This window comes from Lutra lutra, chromosome 1 (genome assembly GCF_902655055.1).
Source record: "Lutra lutra chromosome 1, mLutLut1.2, whole genome shotgun sequence".
Classification (NCBI taxonomy): domain Eukaryota; kingdom Metazoa; phylum Chordata; class Mammalia; order Carnivora; family Mustelidae; genus Lutra; species Lutra lutra.
This window is the reverse complement of record NC_062278.1, coordinates 75,863,055-75,883,568: the sequence shown is the minus strand read 5'-3', so window position 1 is coordinate 75,883,568 and position 20,514 is coordinate 75,863,055. Positions and strand designations below refer to the sequence as shown.

The window sequence follows — 20,514 nt, the reverse complement described above, 5'->3', positions numbered from 1 at the left end:
GATCATGATCTGAGCCAAGGCAGAGGCTTTAATCCACTGAGCCACCCAGGTGCCCCTGAACACTCTTTTATAGCTATTTTCCTTGAGATCAAGTATACTACTCACAATTCCATGAGGCATTAAAATTCCTGTTGAGGTCAGTGCCGATGCATTTGGAGTTTTGGTTCTTGGAACGATTTTTTCTCCACATGCGGTTCTGCAGGATTGAATGATGGAAGTGTTTATATTAGATCAGTTTACATTTTTCAATTTGATCATTTCAGACCCTCTCTGCAGGTGTCCACAGCATTATTTGAAATCTGCCTAGTTAACCTGAGGCTCCTTTTTATGAAGAAAAATATATTGTTTTCCTATAATTTGAAATATTTTCAGAAACATTTTTTTAAATTACTGTTCTAAGGCCTTGATAAAATAATTTAATTAACTTTAAGAACTGTTGATTAGTCCTTGGTACTAGAAAGTGATGAATAATGTTCTGAAATTACCTGTAATTTAAATTATAACTTCATTACATCCTTTACCATTTATAGATTTAGGGTATTAAACAGGCCAAATTGTGACTGTTGGAGCATAATTTTCAGAAAGAACTGAATGTGATAGTATCTGTCTGAATGTTCAGTATTAATGTTATTTAGCAACAATAGGTCAATAAGGGATCCAATTAAAGGACAGATAGATAACTGTGTCACTCTTTTATATATTTGTTTATTTTGATACATTTATTCCACATCAGATTCTGTTACAGATAGACTGGCATACAGTGCCTTTTGCTTTGAGATCAGTGTTCAGAATGTCTTTAATTGACTTTTATTTTTTAGGTAGAATGTGCATTTTCCATATCATATAACATACATTTCTTTTATAATTATTGCTCTTTTTCTTTTTATTCATTACTAGCTTCAGCAGCAGAAATTTCATATTATTTCAAGGACACCTATGTAACCAGGAAATCACACTTGCCTTAGTCTGAAATTGAGGTTCTTTAAAATTACATTTTTCTGAATTAGAATTAACTAGTTATTGAAACCTTAAACTTAATGCATAACAACCAGTGTGCATTAAAGTCAGTAAATACTATATTGTCCAAATGCAAACAAGAGATTATGGTCTCTTACCTGTGTCCATGACCAAATATATCCATCAACATTGAATACAGGAAGAACATAAAAATTCATTCGGTCCAGGAGTTTGGTCATAATTTTATTTTTTCCATAAGTTTTGGCTGCCTGTAAGAATAGGAAAAAATTAAGCTATTGGTGGAAAGTTCACCACCATGTGGAAAGCTGTGGCTATAATAGTAATAACTACCACCACTTTGGCCATTTGCCCAGTGTCACATGATTTCAAACATATTTCCTCCAAATAGCATAAAAATGAGTGACCCATATAAAAGTTACTTATTCAGACTAGTGAAAATAATTGAATTGACCATTCTTTAAAGGATCATTTAATTGTCAAGACTGTAGCATTCCACGTATAGTATGCAAGATATGTTATATAGGAAGAACAGAGCCAAGTCAAAAATTAGACATACACCTTGATTTAAATAGATTCTACCCCTCACATCCTTTAGGTAAATAAAGATTGAGTTTGTAAGCATAGAAATATGTAAATACTGGAGCTGATTTATAAATTAATTATAAATAGGATTAAAGAAAAATGCTCTATTAATAAAAAAACTCAAGCTTTAGATTGACCAATCAACTCCTTTTCTCCCAACAGATTGATATTTCTGAAATTATCTGTACTTCCTATGGCTGCTTAAAATCTCTCTCATTCTTGGAAAATCTCTTCCGGGTACATTTGTTCCAGAGCCAGGGGATTTCTTGTAGCCCTGTCACATGTATTCCTTTATAGGTTGAGTAAGGGAAGCTCTTGGCCCTCAGCTGGAAGAGCTAAAACAACTGCAGGGATAAATCAATTCTACTGGCAGATTCATTCCTAGTTAAAGCATCCATGCCCAGAGAGCCATTGTCATGCATATTACATCAGCATGTTGTTTGCAAAAGCTGGCATAAAAGAGAAAGTTAAAAGATGGTAGGAATCAGAATAGAAAAGAATGAGAGGAACAACTCATAAGCTGGATTTACCTTTAAAAAGGATGAGTTGTTTTTCCCTTGGAAAGGAAAGTACGAAAATTCCAAGCGTGTGATTGGCCAGTTAAAGATCTAAACAGGAACTCGAGGTCTGTGCTTCGAGCTCACTGAAGAAAGGCTAAGATTATAGGTTGTAATATGAAGGTAGCTTCAGATTGTCTGTACTTCAGTATAGGAGAAACCATATGATAACCTCAAAAAATTCTTTTAGTTTTATAAACTGTCAGCTGGAATTCAAGAAGTTTGAAGGAAGGTGTCAATTTTATAAAAACCCCAACAATGAGTAAAATCCAGAGCATTTATTTCCTGACAGCACTGAATGTGGAACCTTCTAGTTAAGTGGAATTGTACTCATTTGGAAAGGGGTGTTGCCACACAGTGAAGGGCTGGAGATTTGACAATCAAAGGAGAATTGGATGAGCGTTCCGATTCACTTACCTGATAGACAAACCACTGGCAGAATGCTGGGGAGATCCATTCTCGTGCATGGATGCCACAATCCATAAAGATAGCCTTTCTTCTTTCATCCTTTTTCCCAATCTATTTAAAAATAAACTTGAGATATTATTTTGCACGAGCTCACACATTGATCCTTTGTTGTCCAGTAACTCCTGTGCTCAAAGCAATTCTTTTCCTTGTCTTCTGTTGAATAACTGCATATGCACATATTGTTCTCAGGGAGGACGATGGCACATATCCTTAAATGTCTATACATAATTCATAATCTATCACATAGTCTTTTTTTTTTAAAAATTTTCCTAGTGTCAGAGTTGCTTTTAGGGTTTTAAAAAATCATAGTATATTGTTTTTCTTACTTTACTGTTAACATCCTTTGGTCTGAGAAATAGATTATGTGTTGTTTCTGTTTCTGCCATTTCCTTTTGTTTTTCTGGCTTCATAAATGGGACATTTAGCTTTGGGTGGAAAAGATTTTATAGTTGTGTTTGCAGTGGGGAGGAGGAACAGTGGCTGAATATTTGAAGAACTATCATTTTGAGGAGAATTTAGATTTGTTTTGTTTGGGTACTTAGAATAAATGGATGGCAGTTCAGGGTAAGGAAGGACTTCTCAGTTATTAAGGGCATGTTTCAGGGAAGAGTGTCTTTGGATGTAGAAAAATCCAGCAGCAGCTGAACAGTAATTGTCAGCTCCATTACAGAAGGGAATTCCCTGTCAACATAGGGTTGAAATGCCTTATATACTGTTCCAGGATCCTGTGATTCTGTGATACTTAAACTTCTCTTTTCTTCATGGCATTTAATCACCAGCTTCACTGAATTTTAATGGATGGAAAACTTTTATCTATCAGGGACATCATAAACTCTTCTAATAAAGATGTGGGATAAGATATTTGTCTGAGTTTGTCCATTGTGTCCCACAAATGGTTTATTCAGGGACTTTATTGGTACTACTTAAAACCACTTATCACTTCTATATGTTCTTCAAAAAAATATAAAATTTTTATTGTCTCAGAATTCACTAGTTGGGTCACAAAGTAACTTTTTTTTTTTTTAAGATTTTATTTATTTATTTGACAGAGAGAGAGAGATCACAAGCAGGCAGGGAGGCAGGCAGAGAGAGGAGGAAGCAGGCTCTCCGCAGAGCAGAGAGCCCAATGCGGGGCTCGATCCCAGGATGCTGGGATCATGACCTGAGCCGAAGGCAGAGGCTTTAACCCACTGAGCCACCCAGGCACTCCACAAAGTAACTTTTAAGTTAATATTTTCCCAAAATAATAAGAATCAGTAGTTCTTGAATTATTTTTACCTTGAGAACATACAGTGGATTATCTTCAACAGTGGTTCCAATTTTAATACGAGAGACCATTTCAGGATGCTTATGCACCATTTTTTCAGTCCAAGCAACAATCTTGAGAACAAAACCAATTTTGAGGAGTTAGAATAAAAAAAAAAACAAAACTAAATGAGAACAAATGTTAAGGGTTATAGTTTTTTATTTTATTTTATTTTTTTTTTGAAGTACAGGCACTTTATACTGTACCTTGTCCCAGTTATTGTATTTTGCATAACTGTGCCTGCCTGGGATATCTTCTTTAACATCAAACTGTTTCTCAATCTCTTCTTGCAGATCATGAATCAAGATTCTGTTTGACAGGGGAATGATAAAATACACATTTATTGGAGGAAAAAAAACCCAGTTATCTCTCATTTACAGAAATTTCCTCTTCCTTCTTCTCTATCTTAGATAAAGTTTGCTGTTTCTTCATTATTCTCTAGCCGTCTGTTTTAGATATGTCATGTGTCTGGCTTCAGAACTTTCCATTTGGGGCGCCTGGGTGGCTCAGTCATTGAGCGTCTGCCTTCAGCTCAGGTCATGATCCCAGGGTCCTGGGATCGAGCCCCTCCCCGCAGAGCAGGGAGCCTGCTTTTCTCTCTCCCACTCCCTCTGCTGTGTTCCCTGTCTTGCTGTGTCTCTCTCTCTGTCAAATAAATAAATAAAATCTTTTTTTTTTTAAACTTCCCATTATCTAGAGCTGAGCTGTTCAGTATGGTAGTCTAACCACACATGGCTATGGAGCATTTAGAATAGGGGTTGTCCACAAAAGAGGTTGCTGTTATGTCAGATATATACTACATTATGAAGACTTTTTATAAAAAATTATGAAAAACATCTCACTAATGAGTTTTATATTCATTATGTGTTGAAATAATATTTTGAAGCAATAATATTGGGTTATACTATATTGCTAAAAGTAATTTGCCTGTTGCTTTTTAACTTTTTTAATGTGGCTACTAGAATGTTTAAAATTGCACATAGGGCTTGCATTATACTACTGTTGGTCAGCATTGATCTGTAGTCGTTCTCCAGCATTCTTCAAACACACACACATTCACATACACGCAACACAGGTAATAGTGGATATTCTTAGGCACAAATTTACTGACCATCCCATATCACTTGATACTTTGAGAGCTGGGAGAAACTTGAATAACTGTCATAGTAAGTACTTACTTACCATGTCCCAGTCATTGCTCTAAACCTTATGTACATTATGTACATTATGTACCTTATGTACATTAACTCTTCAATTGTCACATGAAATTATTATCCTCATTTTATAGATGAGAAAACTGAGACACAAAGTGTTTAAATAACTTGTCCATAGTTACAGAGCTAGAAAATAGTTTGATTTGGAGAGAGTGAGGTAAGAGACGGAAGAATTGTTAGAGGCTAATTGGGGACCCAGAACTCTTATACCTCTACTCTCTTCTCTATTTTTATCTCTATTCCAGAGTTATCTTATCTCATTTCATTGAATTCCATTGCTGTAATGGTTGCCAACATTTGTGTTTCCATTCCTGGACTCTCTCCTGAACCTCCCATGCTTCTAGCTCTTCCCCTACTTCTCCCATGGCTTGTTCATCCAGCTGCCTATCTGACATTTTCATTTGAACATCCGTTGTTTCTTATGGGTCAGGTCCTGCTTCACATACATTATTTTGTTTTTATCTTATTAATATTAGCACCATTTTACAGATGGGGACATTGTGGCTTAGAAAGCTTAAATACCCATAATTTGTGTATGTTGGGGTTGGGAGTTTGAATGCAACCTTGCTTGACTTTAAGATTTATGGTTCAGAAGTGCCATTGTCATCTCATATGTACTCAAATATTTTTGTATGTTTTGTCTGTTTGGGGATTTTCTGTTGTGCTCCACTGGTTTGTTTTCCTACTGTTACGTAAGAACCAAACCATATTTAATTATAGTTTTAATATTGAATTTTAATGTTTAATGTAGTGTCTGTCTCCTTATTCTTGTCTCCAAGTTTTCCTGTTCTTAATAAATATTTGGTCAGAATCATTTTACAAGTGATTAGAATTATTAGAAAAATATAGGCTTTTCATTAGAACTGTATTAAATTAGGAATAAATTTGAGAAGAACCTTATTTTTTTGATAAGAACCTTATTAATTATGGACCATAATAAAACTGTCTTCTTGATTCTTCAGTAAAATTTTGTGTATTTTGTTTATTCATATATTTTTATTAGTCTTGTGAGTGGCTTTTTTCTCACTAACCATTTGAACTAGCTATTCATATAATTAAAAAAACTTATTGCTTTAGTTACACTTATCTGTTAGCCACCTTATTAGTTAAAAAATGATCTTTTCACTTCTGAGAATTTTTTAGCTATGCCTTTAGGGTTTTTTTAGGGTTTTGGGGTAGTTATTTCTTCTTTTTTATTAATTATTTTTATTAACATATAATGTATTATTTGCCCCAGGGGTACAGGTTTGTGAATTGTCAGGCTTACAACTTCACAGCACTCACCCTATCACGTACCCTCCCCAATGTCCATAATCCAACCACCCTCTCCCGCCTCCCCTCCCTGGCAACCCTCATTTTGTTTTGTAAGATTAAGAGTCTCTTATGGTTTGTCTCCCTTCTGATCCCATCTTGTTTCATTTTTTCCTTCACTACCCTCCAAACCCCCCACCCTGCCTCTCAAATTCCTTATACCAGGGAGATCATATGATAATCATCTTTCTCTGATTAACTTCTTTTGCTCAGCATAATACCCTCTAGTTCCATCCACATCGTTGCAAATGGCAAAATTTCATTTCTTTCGATGGCTGCATAGTATTCCATTGTGTGTGTGTGTATATATATATATATGGATATATATATATGGATAAAGAAGATGTAGTATATAGATACTACATCTTCTTTATCCATTCATCTGTTGAGGTAGTTATTTCTTTTGTAAAAAATAATACTTTCTGCTTTTTTTATTCCAATAACCATTTTTTCCCCTTGCTTTATTGCATTGGTTAAACTTCCTGAACAATGGAAAGTAGTAATGGTAAAAGAGGGCATTCTATTTTTTTCCTGCTTTTTACAAGAAAACCAGTCTTTCACCACTACATATGATGTTGATTGCCTTTTGAGATTAATATCGTGGTATTTTTCCATATGATCAAATTATTATTGTTCTGTTGGTGTCTAGTTGCATTGAATTTTAGTTTTAGATTCCTTAGTATGTTAAATGTAATGTTGTAATCATCAGAGATTAACAAACACCCTCACAAAAAGCTTCATTCATCTTATTTTAGATATAATTATAGAAAGCTTATTTGATCTATAAGGAATACATTGGACATAGGTAAAATAACTTGTAGAAAGCAAGCATGCTATCATTAGGAGATAGCTAATAGCAAAAAGAAGGAAAATAAACTATATCAACAGAAGGATTTAGCAAACACAGGGATCATTTGGTGTAAATCCAAATGACCTAGCATATTTTAATAATGTGAATAGCTCTTAAGGATGTCATTCTTTTAAAGCACAGTGTGAAAATTCCTGTTAGTAATGGTAATTCCTCAACCAAATTAAACTGTAGTATTTACTGTACCTTGTTTTTCAGGATAGAGAGGGATGGCTTATAATAGAACTATTTCATGAAATATTTAAATTCAAGAATTGTTTGAAGTTGTACTTGAATAGTTTCCTTATTTGGATTATCATAGTTCCAAATGACTTCTTATAAAAAAAGGCGTTACTATTGTTTATGAAATACATATGTATTTTCCTTCTGTTAGCAGTAAGTCCTATGTAGGAAGATATTGTCTATTTTTAAACATGCACTCTAATAATTTAGGATAGTATCATGTACTCTTTCACCTCCATGAGCCCAACCAGAAAAGGAAGTAGTGACCTGGTGAAAAGAGGCTCTGTGGTCATTCTTGGATGCCAACCCCATTTTGGCTTAATACTTTATGTAACCTTAGGTGGGTTAACCCTGTCTCTCAGCCTCAGTTTACTCGCTTTTACAATGGAACCAAACATATCAGCCAGGAGTGTGGTAAGGATGAAATGATTTGAAATGTGGGAAGTGATTAGCAAGCCACAGGTACCAAATGAAGCTCATATGACAGTGAAGTTGAGTCACAAAATTGACAACCACTTCACAGACTTAACATGTCTTTAACCAGGCTTTGGTGGTATGTAGTTGTTTGACTCTGATATCTTCAGTTTCTTAACGATAATGAACTGTGACACTGTAGCATCCATTCTACTTGTTGGTTTTTTCTTGCTGATTGACTGATCTGAGTTTGGAGACAGAAGATAAATGAGGTATACTTCTAATTAGAGTTTATTTAGCACATGACACCAAGTACTACTCATGAATATTGATTCCTATTAATATTACTGACAAACACATTATTATGCACATTATATCTAATTCACTGTATGCTTGGCTTTTTGACTTATGATGAACCTGGGACTTCTCAGAAGAAAAATTATGACACCAGATTTGGAATCAACTGTGACATGTTGCCCTAAAGCTCATGAAGCCTGAGAGGGTTAGAAATTATATTTTGGGTGGTCACTATAGACATAATGAATTCCTTTAATTAATTGCTTTAAGTTCTAAAAAGGGTATGAGGCTTTTGCTCTACCTGCATTTATAGAAGTAGAGGAACCAAGCAAAAGAGAAATTTTATGGTCCCAGAGGTTGATTTATAACATAAAGCAGTATTAATTAGTCACAGGAAGCTCGTATCTAAGAATATTTTTAGACTTACATATATCAATTTAGCTCTTGTGGTAACAGCAGCAAAAGAAAATCATGTGAGCTAAAATATGACCTTTCCATAAAGCAGCTGCATGAGGACATCAGAATGGTGCCAGATTGTTGCTGATAGGGACTAGAAATTAAGCCTAAGGCTGGAAATTAAGAACTAGGGCCAGATGTTATTTTCATGAGCCCCTCCACTAACCAGAAGTTAGGCTTAAGCAGATGAAACCAAATTACTTTTTCCCAAATATTATTGTAGCTCTCCAAGATTTGCTTAATTTGTTAAAGAAATTCCTAAATGTAGATGAAAGGATAGATAGTTATTATTGAGGATTTAATGATATAAATGACTAATGTTTGTTGAACCTTTCTTACTGCCAGGCATTCAGCACAGCCTGGTATTTATTATTTGATCTTCACATCATCACTATGATGTGATGATTTTATTATTTGATCTTCACATTGTCACTATTAATTGGGTACCATTATCACCCCCAAAGGTTAGGTAGAGGTTTCCAAAGTTGACACAACTGTTAAAATGCAGATGTTGGGATTTGAACTTAGAGGTGTCTGATTTCAGTATTCCAGCTGTGAGCCATTATACAATGATGCTCCCAATGACAAGGAGTGAAATCTCTGGGAATTGCCCTCAGACCTGTAGTCTTCTTAGACTCCTGAGTATTGTGCAAAGTTCTCCCCATTGACCAGCTCTCCTAGAAGACTGTGTCACAAGCTCAGGAAGTAGGTAAGAAGTTCAGAGAAGAGGCAAGATGAGTTCTTTTTTTGACAATTTCAGGGCTCCCTCCATCTGTTGCTTTCTAAAGAGTAACAAAGAAATGGAGAATGGTAGGCCAATGTATGTGACAGCCATAGGCTGTGTGTGTGTGTGTGTGAGATAGGGAAGCATGTTCCAGGGATGCAAAGTCCTTTTTATGGTGTCTTATAATCTAGAGGTCTGGATTGCCTCCCCTCTTCTATGGCCACATTCCAGCAGGATAGGGGCTACTCAAAAAGTGTGAGTTCAGGTTCCCACAAGATCCCATTTGTCCGAAATTACTCCCTAACTGGGTTACCGTGTATCCAACTTGGCATTAACTGACATGGATTTCCCGACATTTGAGGCACACCTCTGTGTTGGATAATAAACTTTAAGGCACTAATTTACTCACTAGGAGGGAAAGGGAGCATCTAGTGATAGCCCCTAGTTATCCTCTGTTGTAGAGTGTGTATGTGTGAATGTATGTGTGTGCACTCATATAAATACATGTATAAGTGGTCTTTCCCTCACTTGCATTAGTAGAAGTAGAGGAACCAGGCAAAGGGCGATTTTATTGTCCCAGCCAATCTTCATGAAACCTCTATTTTAGAGATGAAGAAAATGTGGTGAAGAGAAGTTAAGTAAATTATCAATGTTTAAATAACTAACATCTAGTTTAGATGGGACTGGACCCAGGCAGCCTCACTGAGAATCCACATTCTTATTTACCACACTTTACTGCTTTCCACTATGACCAACATCTCTTTGCAGTTTGTAGCGGGTATCAACAAGGTTTCACTCTTGGGCAAGTAATATATAAAAATGTAGAGCAAAAGGAGAAATGGGACAAGACATTAGGATGATTTATTTGAGATACTTGTCTGATAGGACTGGGTGTACATTTGGAGTATTAAATTGTGTCTGATCTTTATTAGGTAATTGGATATTAATATGAAGTGTCAATAAGTCAGTTTGATATAGATGGGTCAGTTTGATATAGATTTCTTTTGTATTTCCCATATAATCTTATGTGCATCTTATTAAGATTTAACTTAATTTTTTAAAAAAGATTTTATTGATTTATTTGACAGAGATCACAAGTAGGCAGAGAGGCAGGCAGAGAGAGACGGGGTGGGGGGAAGCAGGGTCCCTGCTGAGCAGAGAGCCCGATGTAGGGCTTGATCCCAGGACCCTGGGATCATGATTTGAGCCGAAGGCAGAGGTTTTAACTCACTGAGACACCCAGGCACCCCAAGATTTCGCTTAATTGTATCATTTGTTTTGCTTTATTTGTGTTGTACCGTTTATATTAGTAGTTGTTTTCTGAATTACCTTTCATTAATAATTCCTCATTTTCTAATTTTAACTTTTGATCAAAGAAAAGATAATCTAAAGTGTGTAAAAAAATTGGTAAAAGCACTGGGGTTTTTAACTACTGAATCTAAATATGGTGTCTGCTCCTATAGAATCAGTCCAATAGTTCTACTTTTCTTTCTTTCTTTTCTTTCTTTCCTTCCTTTCTTCCTTCCTTCCTTCCTCCCTCCCTCCCTTCCTTCTCTCTCTCTCTTTCTTTCTTTCTTTCTTGACTTTATTTGTTTATTTGACAGAGCACGAGCAGGGGAAATGGCAGGGAGAGGAAGAAGCAGACTCCCCACAGAGCAGGGGGAGCCTGATGTGGGACTCAGTGCCAGGACCCCAGGATCATGACCTGAGTTGAAGGCAGTCACTTAACCAACTGAGCCACCCAGGTGCCCCTTAGGTGTGCTTTTTTTAGAAGTTTATTTACAAGTCTGTTCAGGTTTGTTGGTATGTAGGTATTATTTGTTTTTTAGACTTGGTCTTTTATGATTTTGTAAAGGTGTAAATAAAAATGGAGCAAACATGCTATATATATATATTTTTAAAGATTGTATTTATTTGACAGAGGGACACAGTGAGAGAGGGAACATCAGCAGAGGGAGTGGGAGAGGGAGAAGCAGGCTTCAGGCCCAAGCAGGGAGTCCGATGGGGGGCTCAATCCCAAGACCCTGGGATCATGACCTGAGCCAAAGGCAGACACCCAATGACTGAGCCACCCAGATGCCCCTCAAACATGCTACTTTAAAATTAAATCTGGGGCACCTGGGTAGCTCAGTGGGTTAAGCCTCTGCCTTCAGCTCAGGTCATGGTCTCAGGATCCTGGGATGAGCCCTGCATTGGGCTATCTGCTTAGTGGGGAGCCTCCTTCCTCTCTCTCTGCCTGCCTCTCTGCCTACTTATGATCTCTCTCTCTCTGTCAAATAAATAAATAAAACAAATAAAATAAGATCTGTCTTGGTAATTTAATTTTCTAAAAATTAAAAAAACGTCACACACAGATACTTTAAATAATAGTTTATATGCGCTGTCTAATGAAGGATATCTAAGTAAATTGTTGTGTCAAACCAGCTTCTTTAATGTGGTTTTTTACAGACTGGTGCCTGGGTCCACCAGATGTTTCTGTTCTTAGAACACTTTTCTGTTACTGACTGACACCAAGTAACACATATAATTAATATGCAAATAAAATTATCTATATAATTAGTACTTGGAGAGAAGATTTAAATAGTCCTTGTCTGCACAGATCACTTTACATATTTATATTTCTGAGGAAGGTAACTATCTAATTATATGGCTTTCCCACAACTGTGGCTAATTTGGACCAATTTCTGGAAATCATGTCCTAATTAGATAAAACTAATTTTTATTGGTAGCTTAACACTTTGGTTCTTGATGTAGGTAGCAAGGAAGTATTTTGGCATAAAACAAAGTGAAAAACACACTGTATTTGTGAGGATCTGGATTTAGACCTCTGCTTGAGTCAGAATTGTTTCAGCCTAAGGGAGACCTAGAGGTCCAAAGAGGAGAGAGAGGTGCCGCCTGCCTAGATATCTTCTGTCACAGCGATCTGTTCTATTGTCCAAACTCATGGCAAGCAACTAGCTTTTTGTCTACATTACTAGGATATCATGGAAAACTTAATACTTTATTTTTCTGTTGCTCTTCAAATCAAATTAAACAAAAGTGACCTGCTAAAATTAATAAATCAATTAATTAATTAATTAAAATTTATTTTAGCTTGGGCTGGATACCTTTTAAGAATTAGTTGATCACAGGAATTTGGGTCAGGTCTATGCTAATGAAGTAAAATAAAGTGTATAATAATTGAGGCACACATTTAAGAAGACTGGCTGTGAAGTTAACCAAGAGACACAGGCACCGGAGAATATACAGGGGGAGGAATGATTTCTTTTAGATGAAAGAATCAAGACCATCTGAACCTTAGTGCAAGTAGAGAGTCTCTAATATACTACTAGTTTCTGAGATCTTGGAGGTACAGTTATAAAGTGTCTTTCTAATTCTAATTTTAATGGTACAATTTATAAGAACATAGAAAAGCACATATTGATATATTAATTAGAAAGGGTTAAATGCTGATAGAAATTAATTCTGAATATGTGCTCCTCAATTATTAATTTCTACATTTGTTTCACTAACCTCTTGAAACAACAGGAAAAACAAAGACAGTCGTTAACAAAAATCACAAATAAAGCCTGCTACTTTTTAAGCCATTAAGCCGAACAAGAATTTTGTTTACTTGTCTTATATTTGTCTTTCCTTAATTTCAATAGAGTTTGTATTTATTAAGGGTATTGTGGCAATAAGAACACAAGCAAGTTGTGGTAAGCAGCAGTAAATCCTGCTCTGCGAAATAACATGATATGTTTCAGCCAGAATAAGAAGGTTTCTTTAGTTACAGCTCCATGTTGGGTAGCAGAGGCATGAAATAGCAAGTCAAAAAGAAAGAGGTAATGCTTAGTGGTTTGAATGGTGAGGGTCTCAGTGAAGGGAATTACTGGGATGACAAGGGCTGGTAGAGTTAAAACAGGACCCCTCAGCCCATCAAACACATTTTGTTTTCTATGTATGTGTGAATTTGTGAAATTCATCACTGGGCTCCCTTGTTCAGTGCCCCAGGGCCCAGACTGTGCATGGCCAATGGTTGGAGGTCAATGAATTCTAATTTTCCCTCATTTCTCTATGGGAGCACAATGACTCATTTCTGCATCTTTAGTGATTTAGAATTCACTCCTGTTGGATTTAAATCTTACTCTGTTGCATTGCTTTTGCTTTCTCTGAGGTAGAATTTCTTTCATAAAGAATTATTTATTATATATCTTATATTCCCATATCTCTGACTCAGTTATTTGGGTCTCTTTTTATGTAGCAGGAGAATTAAAATTCTCAAGAATTGGTGCTGGTGGTCACCAGTAGTGCTTGAGCTCTGTGTTGATTACCTTTCAGAGGCAATGAGTGTGGCTAAACCATTCATGCCTGCACAGATGCACAATGTCCTAGGTAGGAGCTGAATTTTGGAGAAGGCAGACATAGATAATTGCCCTTCTTGCAGATCAAAGCAAAAAAAGATGGAAGTTGAGTGGCCACGTTTGATCTCATCACCTCTGTAAGCAGGCCTCAATAGTATGTTCAGAAGTAACTGTAAATTTTTATCTCATAGAGCTTTCATTTTTTTGGCCCAATTAAAAAAATAGTACTTCCTTCTCAATTTCAAGATACTCTGAACTTTGAGTGTCTAACACATTTGAATATTTCATAGGACTTACTCATAGTGCATTTTATTTTGATCCAAGGCAGACTGGATGGAGTGGGATTCCTTTTCACTAACTCGGAAGTCTATTGTCATGTTAGCAGCTACGTGGTGGATAGCATCTGGATACCAGAAGTCAAGCTGTATAGAAGAGTTCAACGTTAGTCACAGTAATTTGTTCACCCAACACATATTTTTTAAGAAATGCATGTGTCATACACTACAAAAGGAATCTGGGCTAAGGTATGGGCCCTTCTCTTAGTAAGCTTAAGAGAGTGTGCAAATACACTATTGAATATCGGAGTGGGAGAGATTGTACTGATCATTTGCACTGATTACTTTTTCAGGATATAGATAGTATCTATAAGTGCAACAAAAAGAGTAGTTTTTGCTTAATCTGTTTGCTTCTACCATCTTGGGGTTGAGTGGGGTTGTTTCACAGTTTATTTAACCATAGAATCTGTCTCTAATTGGGAATATAGATTAAAATATGCCTCCCTTAACCCTGCCCCTGAATCAGGCCTCAAAACCAGTTGCCCCTGTAAACTCTGGAATTCCTGCAAGGTTTGTGTCCAACAGAAGGCATCTTAATCTCCAGCTCTGTTATTTTTCTATCCATATGTCCTTGGGCAATACTAAAACTCCTTGAGTTTCAGTCCTTTTTTGTAAAGGAATAGGGTTAAGAGGACTCCATTTGGAGTCCTCTGTAAAGATTATGAAATGGATGTGAACTCTGGGACCTGCAGACATTTAACAGCTGCTGATTCCCTTTTCTTTTTCTTCCTCTAGCTGAGAATTTCAGAAATTTGGTGAATTGGTCCAAAAGGATAGCATTCAGCTTAAAATAACTTTTCGAAGATTCCAATTCTTGTTGTTCTTCAAAATCCTACTCCATCATGAAATCAAATGAAATACAATTCCCCAACTTGGGAAATGTGAAGGAAATGCTCAATTCCTACCCACCATTCCAAGCTTGTAGACATGTCTAAGTCCACCTGAGTATTTTGTAGTTGAATCCCACTCTACCTCTAGGTCAGTCTGTTACACCCTAATATGAGGCTGCTCTGAACCAACAAGTATTTATTAGTTTATTTTGATGAGAAGCCTACAGCATAAATTGGACACATGAGAGATGTAGTATGATTGAAAGGAGTTTTGGTGCTCATGGAGCTTGAACAGTGAGAAAGAGGGTGGAGGAGTGGGAGACTGTAGAGATACGCAGTTTGGCAGATCATGAAGGATTTCAAATGTCACACAAATAACAATAGAAAGTGCTTCTATAGTGCTTATTATGACCAGGTGTCCTTCTTAGCGTCACCAGATTATTAGCTTACTTAGTCTTTATAACAATCTTAAGAAGTAGTTATGATTATTACCCTAACTTTACAGAGGCGGAAACAGATTGAGAGAAGTTAATTAAGTAACTTGCCTAAGGCCACAGAACTTGTGTAGAGCTAGTACTTGAAATTTTGAAGACCGTGCTCTTTCCATACCAGGCTGCCTCTCATTAAAAATCTTCAAATGGAGGAATACAATGATCAAGCTTTAGAGCAGTCAGGCTGTAGTGCAGACATGGCTTTTTAGGAGCAGTACTAGAACCTGAACCCTGGATAAGGGGCTATTGAAATAGTCCAGTTAAAAGGTGGGGCAGACATAAATTTGGCAGTGACAAGGAGGGAATGAAAAGAAAAGTATGGATTTGAAAAACATTTGGGAAATTAGAAGAGCAGAACTTTTGATTAGTTTGATGTGGTGATGAGGGGGCTGTGACTAGAATAAATCTCAGATTCAGTTCTGGATTTAAGTCTGCCATGTTATCTTGGTCATTTAATTTACTGTCTTTGAATTTCAGTTCTTTTGTTTTAAGTGGGTTTAATTATGCCACTGACCCAAAATCTGTTGGAGAGTTTGAAATGATACATAGAAGGTGACTTGCGCTGTGTGCTTTGTATATGGGAGCCTCTGAATAAATGATAAAATGATTATGTTAGCTCACTGGATTTTAAAAGAATGATCAAACTTTAAGAGTTTCCTTTTAAAATGGGTCTACTTTTGGGAACGGTTACATCTTGGTATTATAAACCATTACTTTGATGTTACCAGTTAACCAATACCTTGATGTTACATAATTTTAAGAGAAACTATGCCACTGGTGGATATCAGAGTGGGAGAGAGGAGAATGGAGCAAGGGACTAGCAGGGAGGGGGAAAGAGGTCAAGAATGCCTGCCTCCTTATTTCACAGTTTCACCTAGAAAAAGCTGTTGTTTGCAAAGCTTTTGGGAGGGAAAACAGGATTGGTAATTTGGGGAAAAAATAAACAAAAACAAGGAAAGCACTATAGTGGTGATTGGCTGAATTATCTAAGTACCTTTTGCCACTTTCCCTTTCTTTGCCTTTGGAAGCTCTGCATGCATTAAAAATAAAATACAAAAGAGGCAGCTTTTAGAAAACAGGAAGAAAAGATAAAACAACCCTCTAAATGCTTTACCTGGTTGGTTTTGGCCAAGTCCTTTATGATATTTGCTTGTTTTTCATCCTGGGGCTTCACGCGGAGCACCTTCTCCCTTTAAGAATGTAAAAAGATGAAACATGTGAACTGTAAAGAAGCATTCCTTTATCCTCTTCCTGTGTAGAGACTGGAATGCAGGGCAGTTAGGTTTACCTGTCAAAGCGGACAGGAGCAATTGCTAGGGTGGTAGCGATCAAACCCAAAGGCAGGATGAACCGCATGGTTCTTCTTTGACTGCCCCAAGATCCTCTACCAGTTTTATGCCTCAGGTCTTATCTGGAGGAGCAGCTGATTTCCTCTTAGGGTTCTGGTGGATGAAATGTTTTTCTAATTGGGGAGGGAGGGGTAGGATGGCAACACTAACACCAAATGCCCATTTTGTGGCAGATGCAACGTCACGCTACCCTTTTGGAATTGGGAATACCCATATTACAGGTGGCAGGCAAATTCATTTTTTAGGAAATAACTTGTCCAAGATAGCAGAGCTAGTATGTTCACAGAGTTGAGATTTGAGCCCAGTTCTTTGTTCTGAAATGCAGCTTTTCTGTGATGGAAAAAAATCACTTCAAATTTGCACTTGGAACCTGAGATGAATTTGGGTATCTGGCTTCAGAACCTTGGTGGGTGGTCCTTAATAACATAAAATATGTTTTTGAAGCTACATTGTAACTTGGTAAGTTATAAAATATTTTGAATATACTAAAAATACTATAATCTCAAAAATATTGATGTGTTCACTATCTGTATTTTGTACTCTTGCCATATTTTTTCCGTACCTCTCTGTGAAGAAGTAACTGTTACAGAAAGAGCTAAAGCAATCACATCCCCACTCCTTGCTCCTTCTCCTCCCTCTGTTCTCAGAGATAATCCCTGTATCTAAAGCAACTTGAGGACTCCTAGAAGGCACCATTATATGGTTGCTCAAGTGTTTGTTCCTTGGCTGCTCTCTTTAGGGTCTGGATGCAGGGTTCAATAAATGCTTTCAGAAAGTTGAATTAGTGAAAGTCATTTATAGACCATTCTAAATAGTCTCTTGAGGGATCTTTAACTTTGAACATGGGTTATTTGGGAGAAGTCATCACCTCTGCTCAGTAGAATTAAGGTAATCTAACGGAGTGAGTAAATTTAGCTAATCGGATAACTTACTAGACTTTCCTTTTAAAAGCTACTTCTTCACATTGACAAATGGATATAGATCGTCCTATAGGAAACTTCGCAGAGTCATGGTTATATAGTTTTATTATCAAAATAATAGTGTTGGGGGAGATGCCCATGTTGCATGTACAGCAGCAATAGCTTCATTCCTCTCTCTCTGATAGGTGTGGATTAGAACATATCCCCAAAGGGCTCTCTTTGCCCCAACCTTGAAGGTAAGGGAGATGTGGGTTTTACAAATGCCTTCACATTTTTGACAGTGGACAAACTCATCAGCACTAGAAATACCCAAAGCAAATATTTGCTTTGTTGCTTCTGAGGATGTATTTAGTAGGGGTACAGAGGAAAAGGAAGAGCTTGACGTTACAGTTAGAAACACATAACCTTAGAGTGGCTCCTTCACCCTGAGCGAGCTGCTTAGTCATTGTGGGCCTTTGTTTCCTCATCTGTAAAATGGAGATGCAAATTGGACTCTGTCAAGTGGTGGGACGGCTAAATGAGATAGCATATGTGAAGGACTTGGTGGATGGTAGGTGCTAAAACATATGCTTGTGCCCTCTAAGCACTTGTTAAGGTTGCGAGGTTCTGTGAACAGACTTATAGTTGACTACTGTCAGCTGGGGTATCAGCATGTATCATGTAGTAGATTGAAGTCGTGGCTGCAGGGGTGCCTGGGTGTCTTAGTAGGTTAAGCGTCTGCCTTCCACTCACGTCATGATCCCAGAGTCCTGGAATCGAACACAGCATCCCACTCCCTGCATAGTGTGAAGTCTGCTTCTCCCTCTTGGAGAAGTAGTGTAGTTACATGTAGCTCTTCCCCCCTCATGCACCCATTCTTTCTCTCTCTTTGTCTGATGAAGAAATAAATAAAGCGGTGGCTGTTTCCTTTAGGGGTGAAATATCTTTCTGTATTTGTTTTAATGTGGACTACTTCAGGAAAAATTTTTTGTTAGGGCTTTTCTTTTTAGAATTTTATTTTCTGATTCTTCAAGTAATGAATGCCTACTAGAAATAATTTAGCAGAAACAGAAAATTTGAAAGAAGAAAATAGAAATCACCTTTGATTCTAACATTCTTTTAAGTTTTCTTAAAGCCTTTTCCTCTACGACTAGTATTAAAACTGTGGAGAAGGCTTGAATATCTGTTTTTCAGGTCAAGTATGAAGGACACTTCTGTTTTATTTGGGGATCTATGTAAATGTGTGAAGGATTCTGGTATCTCTCAGGATAAGACTCTGATTTTAAATAATCTTGGACTTAATATCTGTACGTATTTCAGTTCCCTGTTTCTAGAACAGGATATTGGCATGTGATGCTTTTAAGACTTCCCACTACTCCCCAGTTTACTTAGCCTTTGCAGAACAGATACAATAGATTTCAAGAGTATTCTGGAGCTTTTCCTCAGAACAAGTGATTTCTTGGTAGTTATAATTCTGAATAATCTTATATTATTGCATCAAAAATTTTTAAAAGATCTTGGCGTTGTATAGAATAGGATAATAGCTATTGGACAACATATTTTAGGATTGACTTTGTAAGGTGATGTGACGTTTCATAGGTCAAATTCATCTCTTTAAAAAGAAATTTAAAGTTGAATGGCTCACTCAACAATAATTTTCCATCCTTCTGGATCTCTGTACTCCTAGGATTTTTGTAGTAGTATATATCTAGCCACAGTTTAAAATACTTGCTTTAGGGGCATCTGGGCGGCTCAGCTGGTTGGGTGTCTGCCTTTGGCTAAGTTCATGATCTCAGGGTCCTGGGATCAAGCACCACATTGGGTTCCCTGCTCTCTGTGGAGCCTGCTTCTCTCTCCCTCTGCCCCTCCCCTTCTGCTCATGCTGTCTCTCTCTCTCACTTTCTCTCTCTCAAATAAATAAATAAAATCTTAAGAAAAATAAACTACTGCTTTATTTTTGAAGTTATATTTTTATGCATATTTTTAAACATTATCACTGTAAAAGAGATATCCTAGAAAATGAAAATTCTCTTGTGATTTTACTAGACTCTTTCAGATACTTCTTCATCTTCAAATCAAATCCAGTAAGCTTCTGAAATACCTTTAGATATCTCAGAAAGGGTATGTTGAAAGAAAAATTTGTGGCCTTTAGTTGTGGATACTGGATTCTTAACATTGAAATGAAGCTGCCCTGCAAAATGCTGAAGGAAATTTGTCTTCATTATTTGAAGGAAAGTTGGCATTTCTGACAGAGTTGTGGGTGTGTGGTTCAGGCAGTGTCAGAGCTGGCTAGAGCGGGGGGGAAGTGACTATCTGCTCAAATGAGATGACCTAAGAGGATCATCAAGACCCCATTTGGCCCCCAAATAACCTCATTAGCTGTCATGGTTCCTTCTGTTTTTCCTCTGTGCCTGAAATTTTCTTTGAGCAATTCATATAGTTTAGCTAGCAAAAACAGGTGAATACATGGGATGTTATTCTAAATGTGAAGAATCTACTCCCATATTCCAGACTGGAAAACCAGTCTTGCTATGTTATAGCAACACTGTTTGAGATAGGAAAAATTCAGGGAGCCATTTCTGTGCTGTTGGCTAATTACCGTTTGGGGAGGTAAGGGCTTGGGACTGAGGAAAGGCTCAGAGCCTGTCCTGGGATCTCAATGTGGGGATAATTTAAAGGAGGGAGTTAAAGGGAGGTGCTCTTACAGTCAGAGGCTCTTGGGTGGGCAGGGCTGGGTAGGAACCCTTTGCAGTCCCTGGTCCACCTGTAGGAGGTCATATGGTATTACTGCACTGGGAAGGACTAAAGCAGACGTGTCTTTTTGTTTTAACTCAGTTTAGCTCAGGCAAGTGGCACTCCTAACCAGCTAG

At 37.1% G+C, this 20,514-nt stretch overlaps 1 protein-coding gene across 2 annotated transcripts in view; it reads right to left on the bottom strand.

Moving 5' to 3' along the window:
- The window catches only part of CPA3 (carboxypeptidase A3), a 33,393-nt gene extending 16,613 nt beyond the window's left edge, over positions 1 to 16,780 (bottom strand). Inside the window, exons 1-8 of one of the 2 annotated variants that reach the window (XM_047727386.1) lie at positions 16,685 to 16,780; positions 16,511 to 16,586; positions 14,038 to 14,162; positions 4,098 to 4,200; positions 3,864 to 3,965; positions 2,535 to 2,636; positions 1,116 to 1,226; positions 106 to 196 (exon numbers count right to left, since the gene is read on the bottom strand). In XM_047727386.1, the coding sequence (XP_047583342.1) occupies positions 106 to 196; positions 1,116 to 1,226; positions 2,535 to 2,636; positions 3,864 to 3,965; positions 4,098 to 4,200; positions 14,038 to 14,162; positions 16,511 to 16,586; positions 16,685 to 16,752 (778 nt within the window). In that variant the 5' untranslated portion in view covers positions 16,753 to 16,780. The remainder of the gene's footprint in view (positions 1 to 105; positions 197 to 1,115; positions 1,227 to 2,534; positions 2,637 to 3,863; positions 3,966 to 4,097; positions 4,201 to 14,037; positions 14,163 to 16,510; positions 16,587 to 16,684) is intronic. The other variant, XM_047727393.1, reaches the window with a different exon arrangement.
- Positions 16,781 to 20,514: the final 3,734 nt, after the last annotated feature.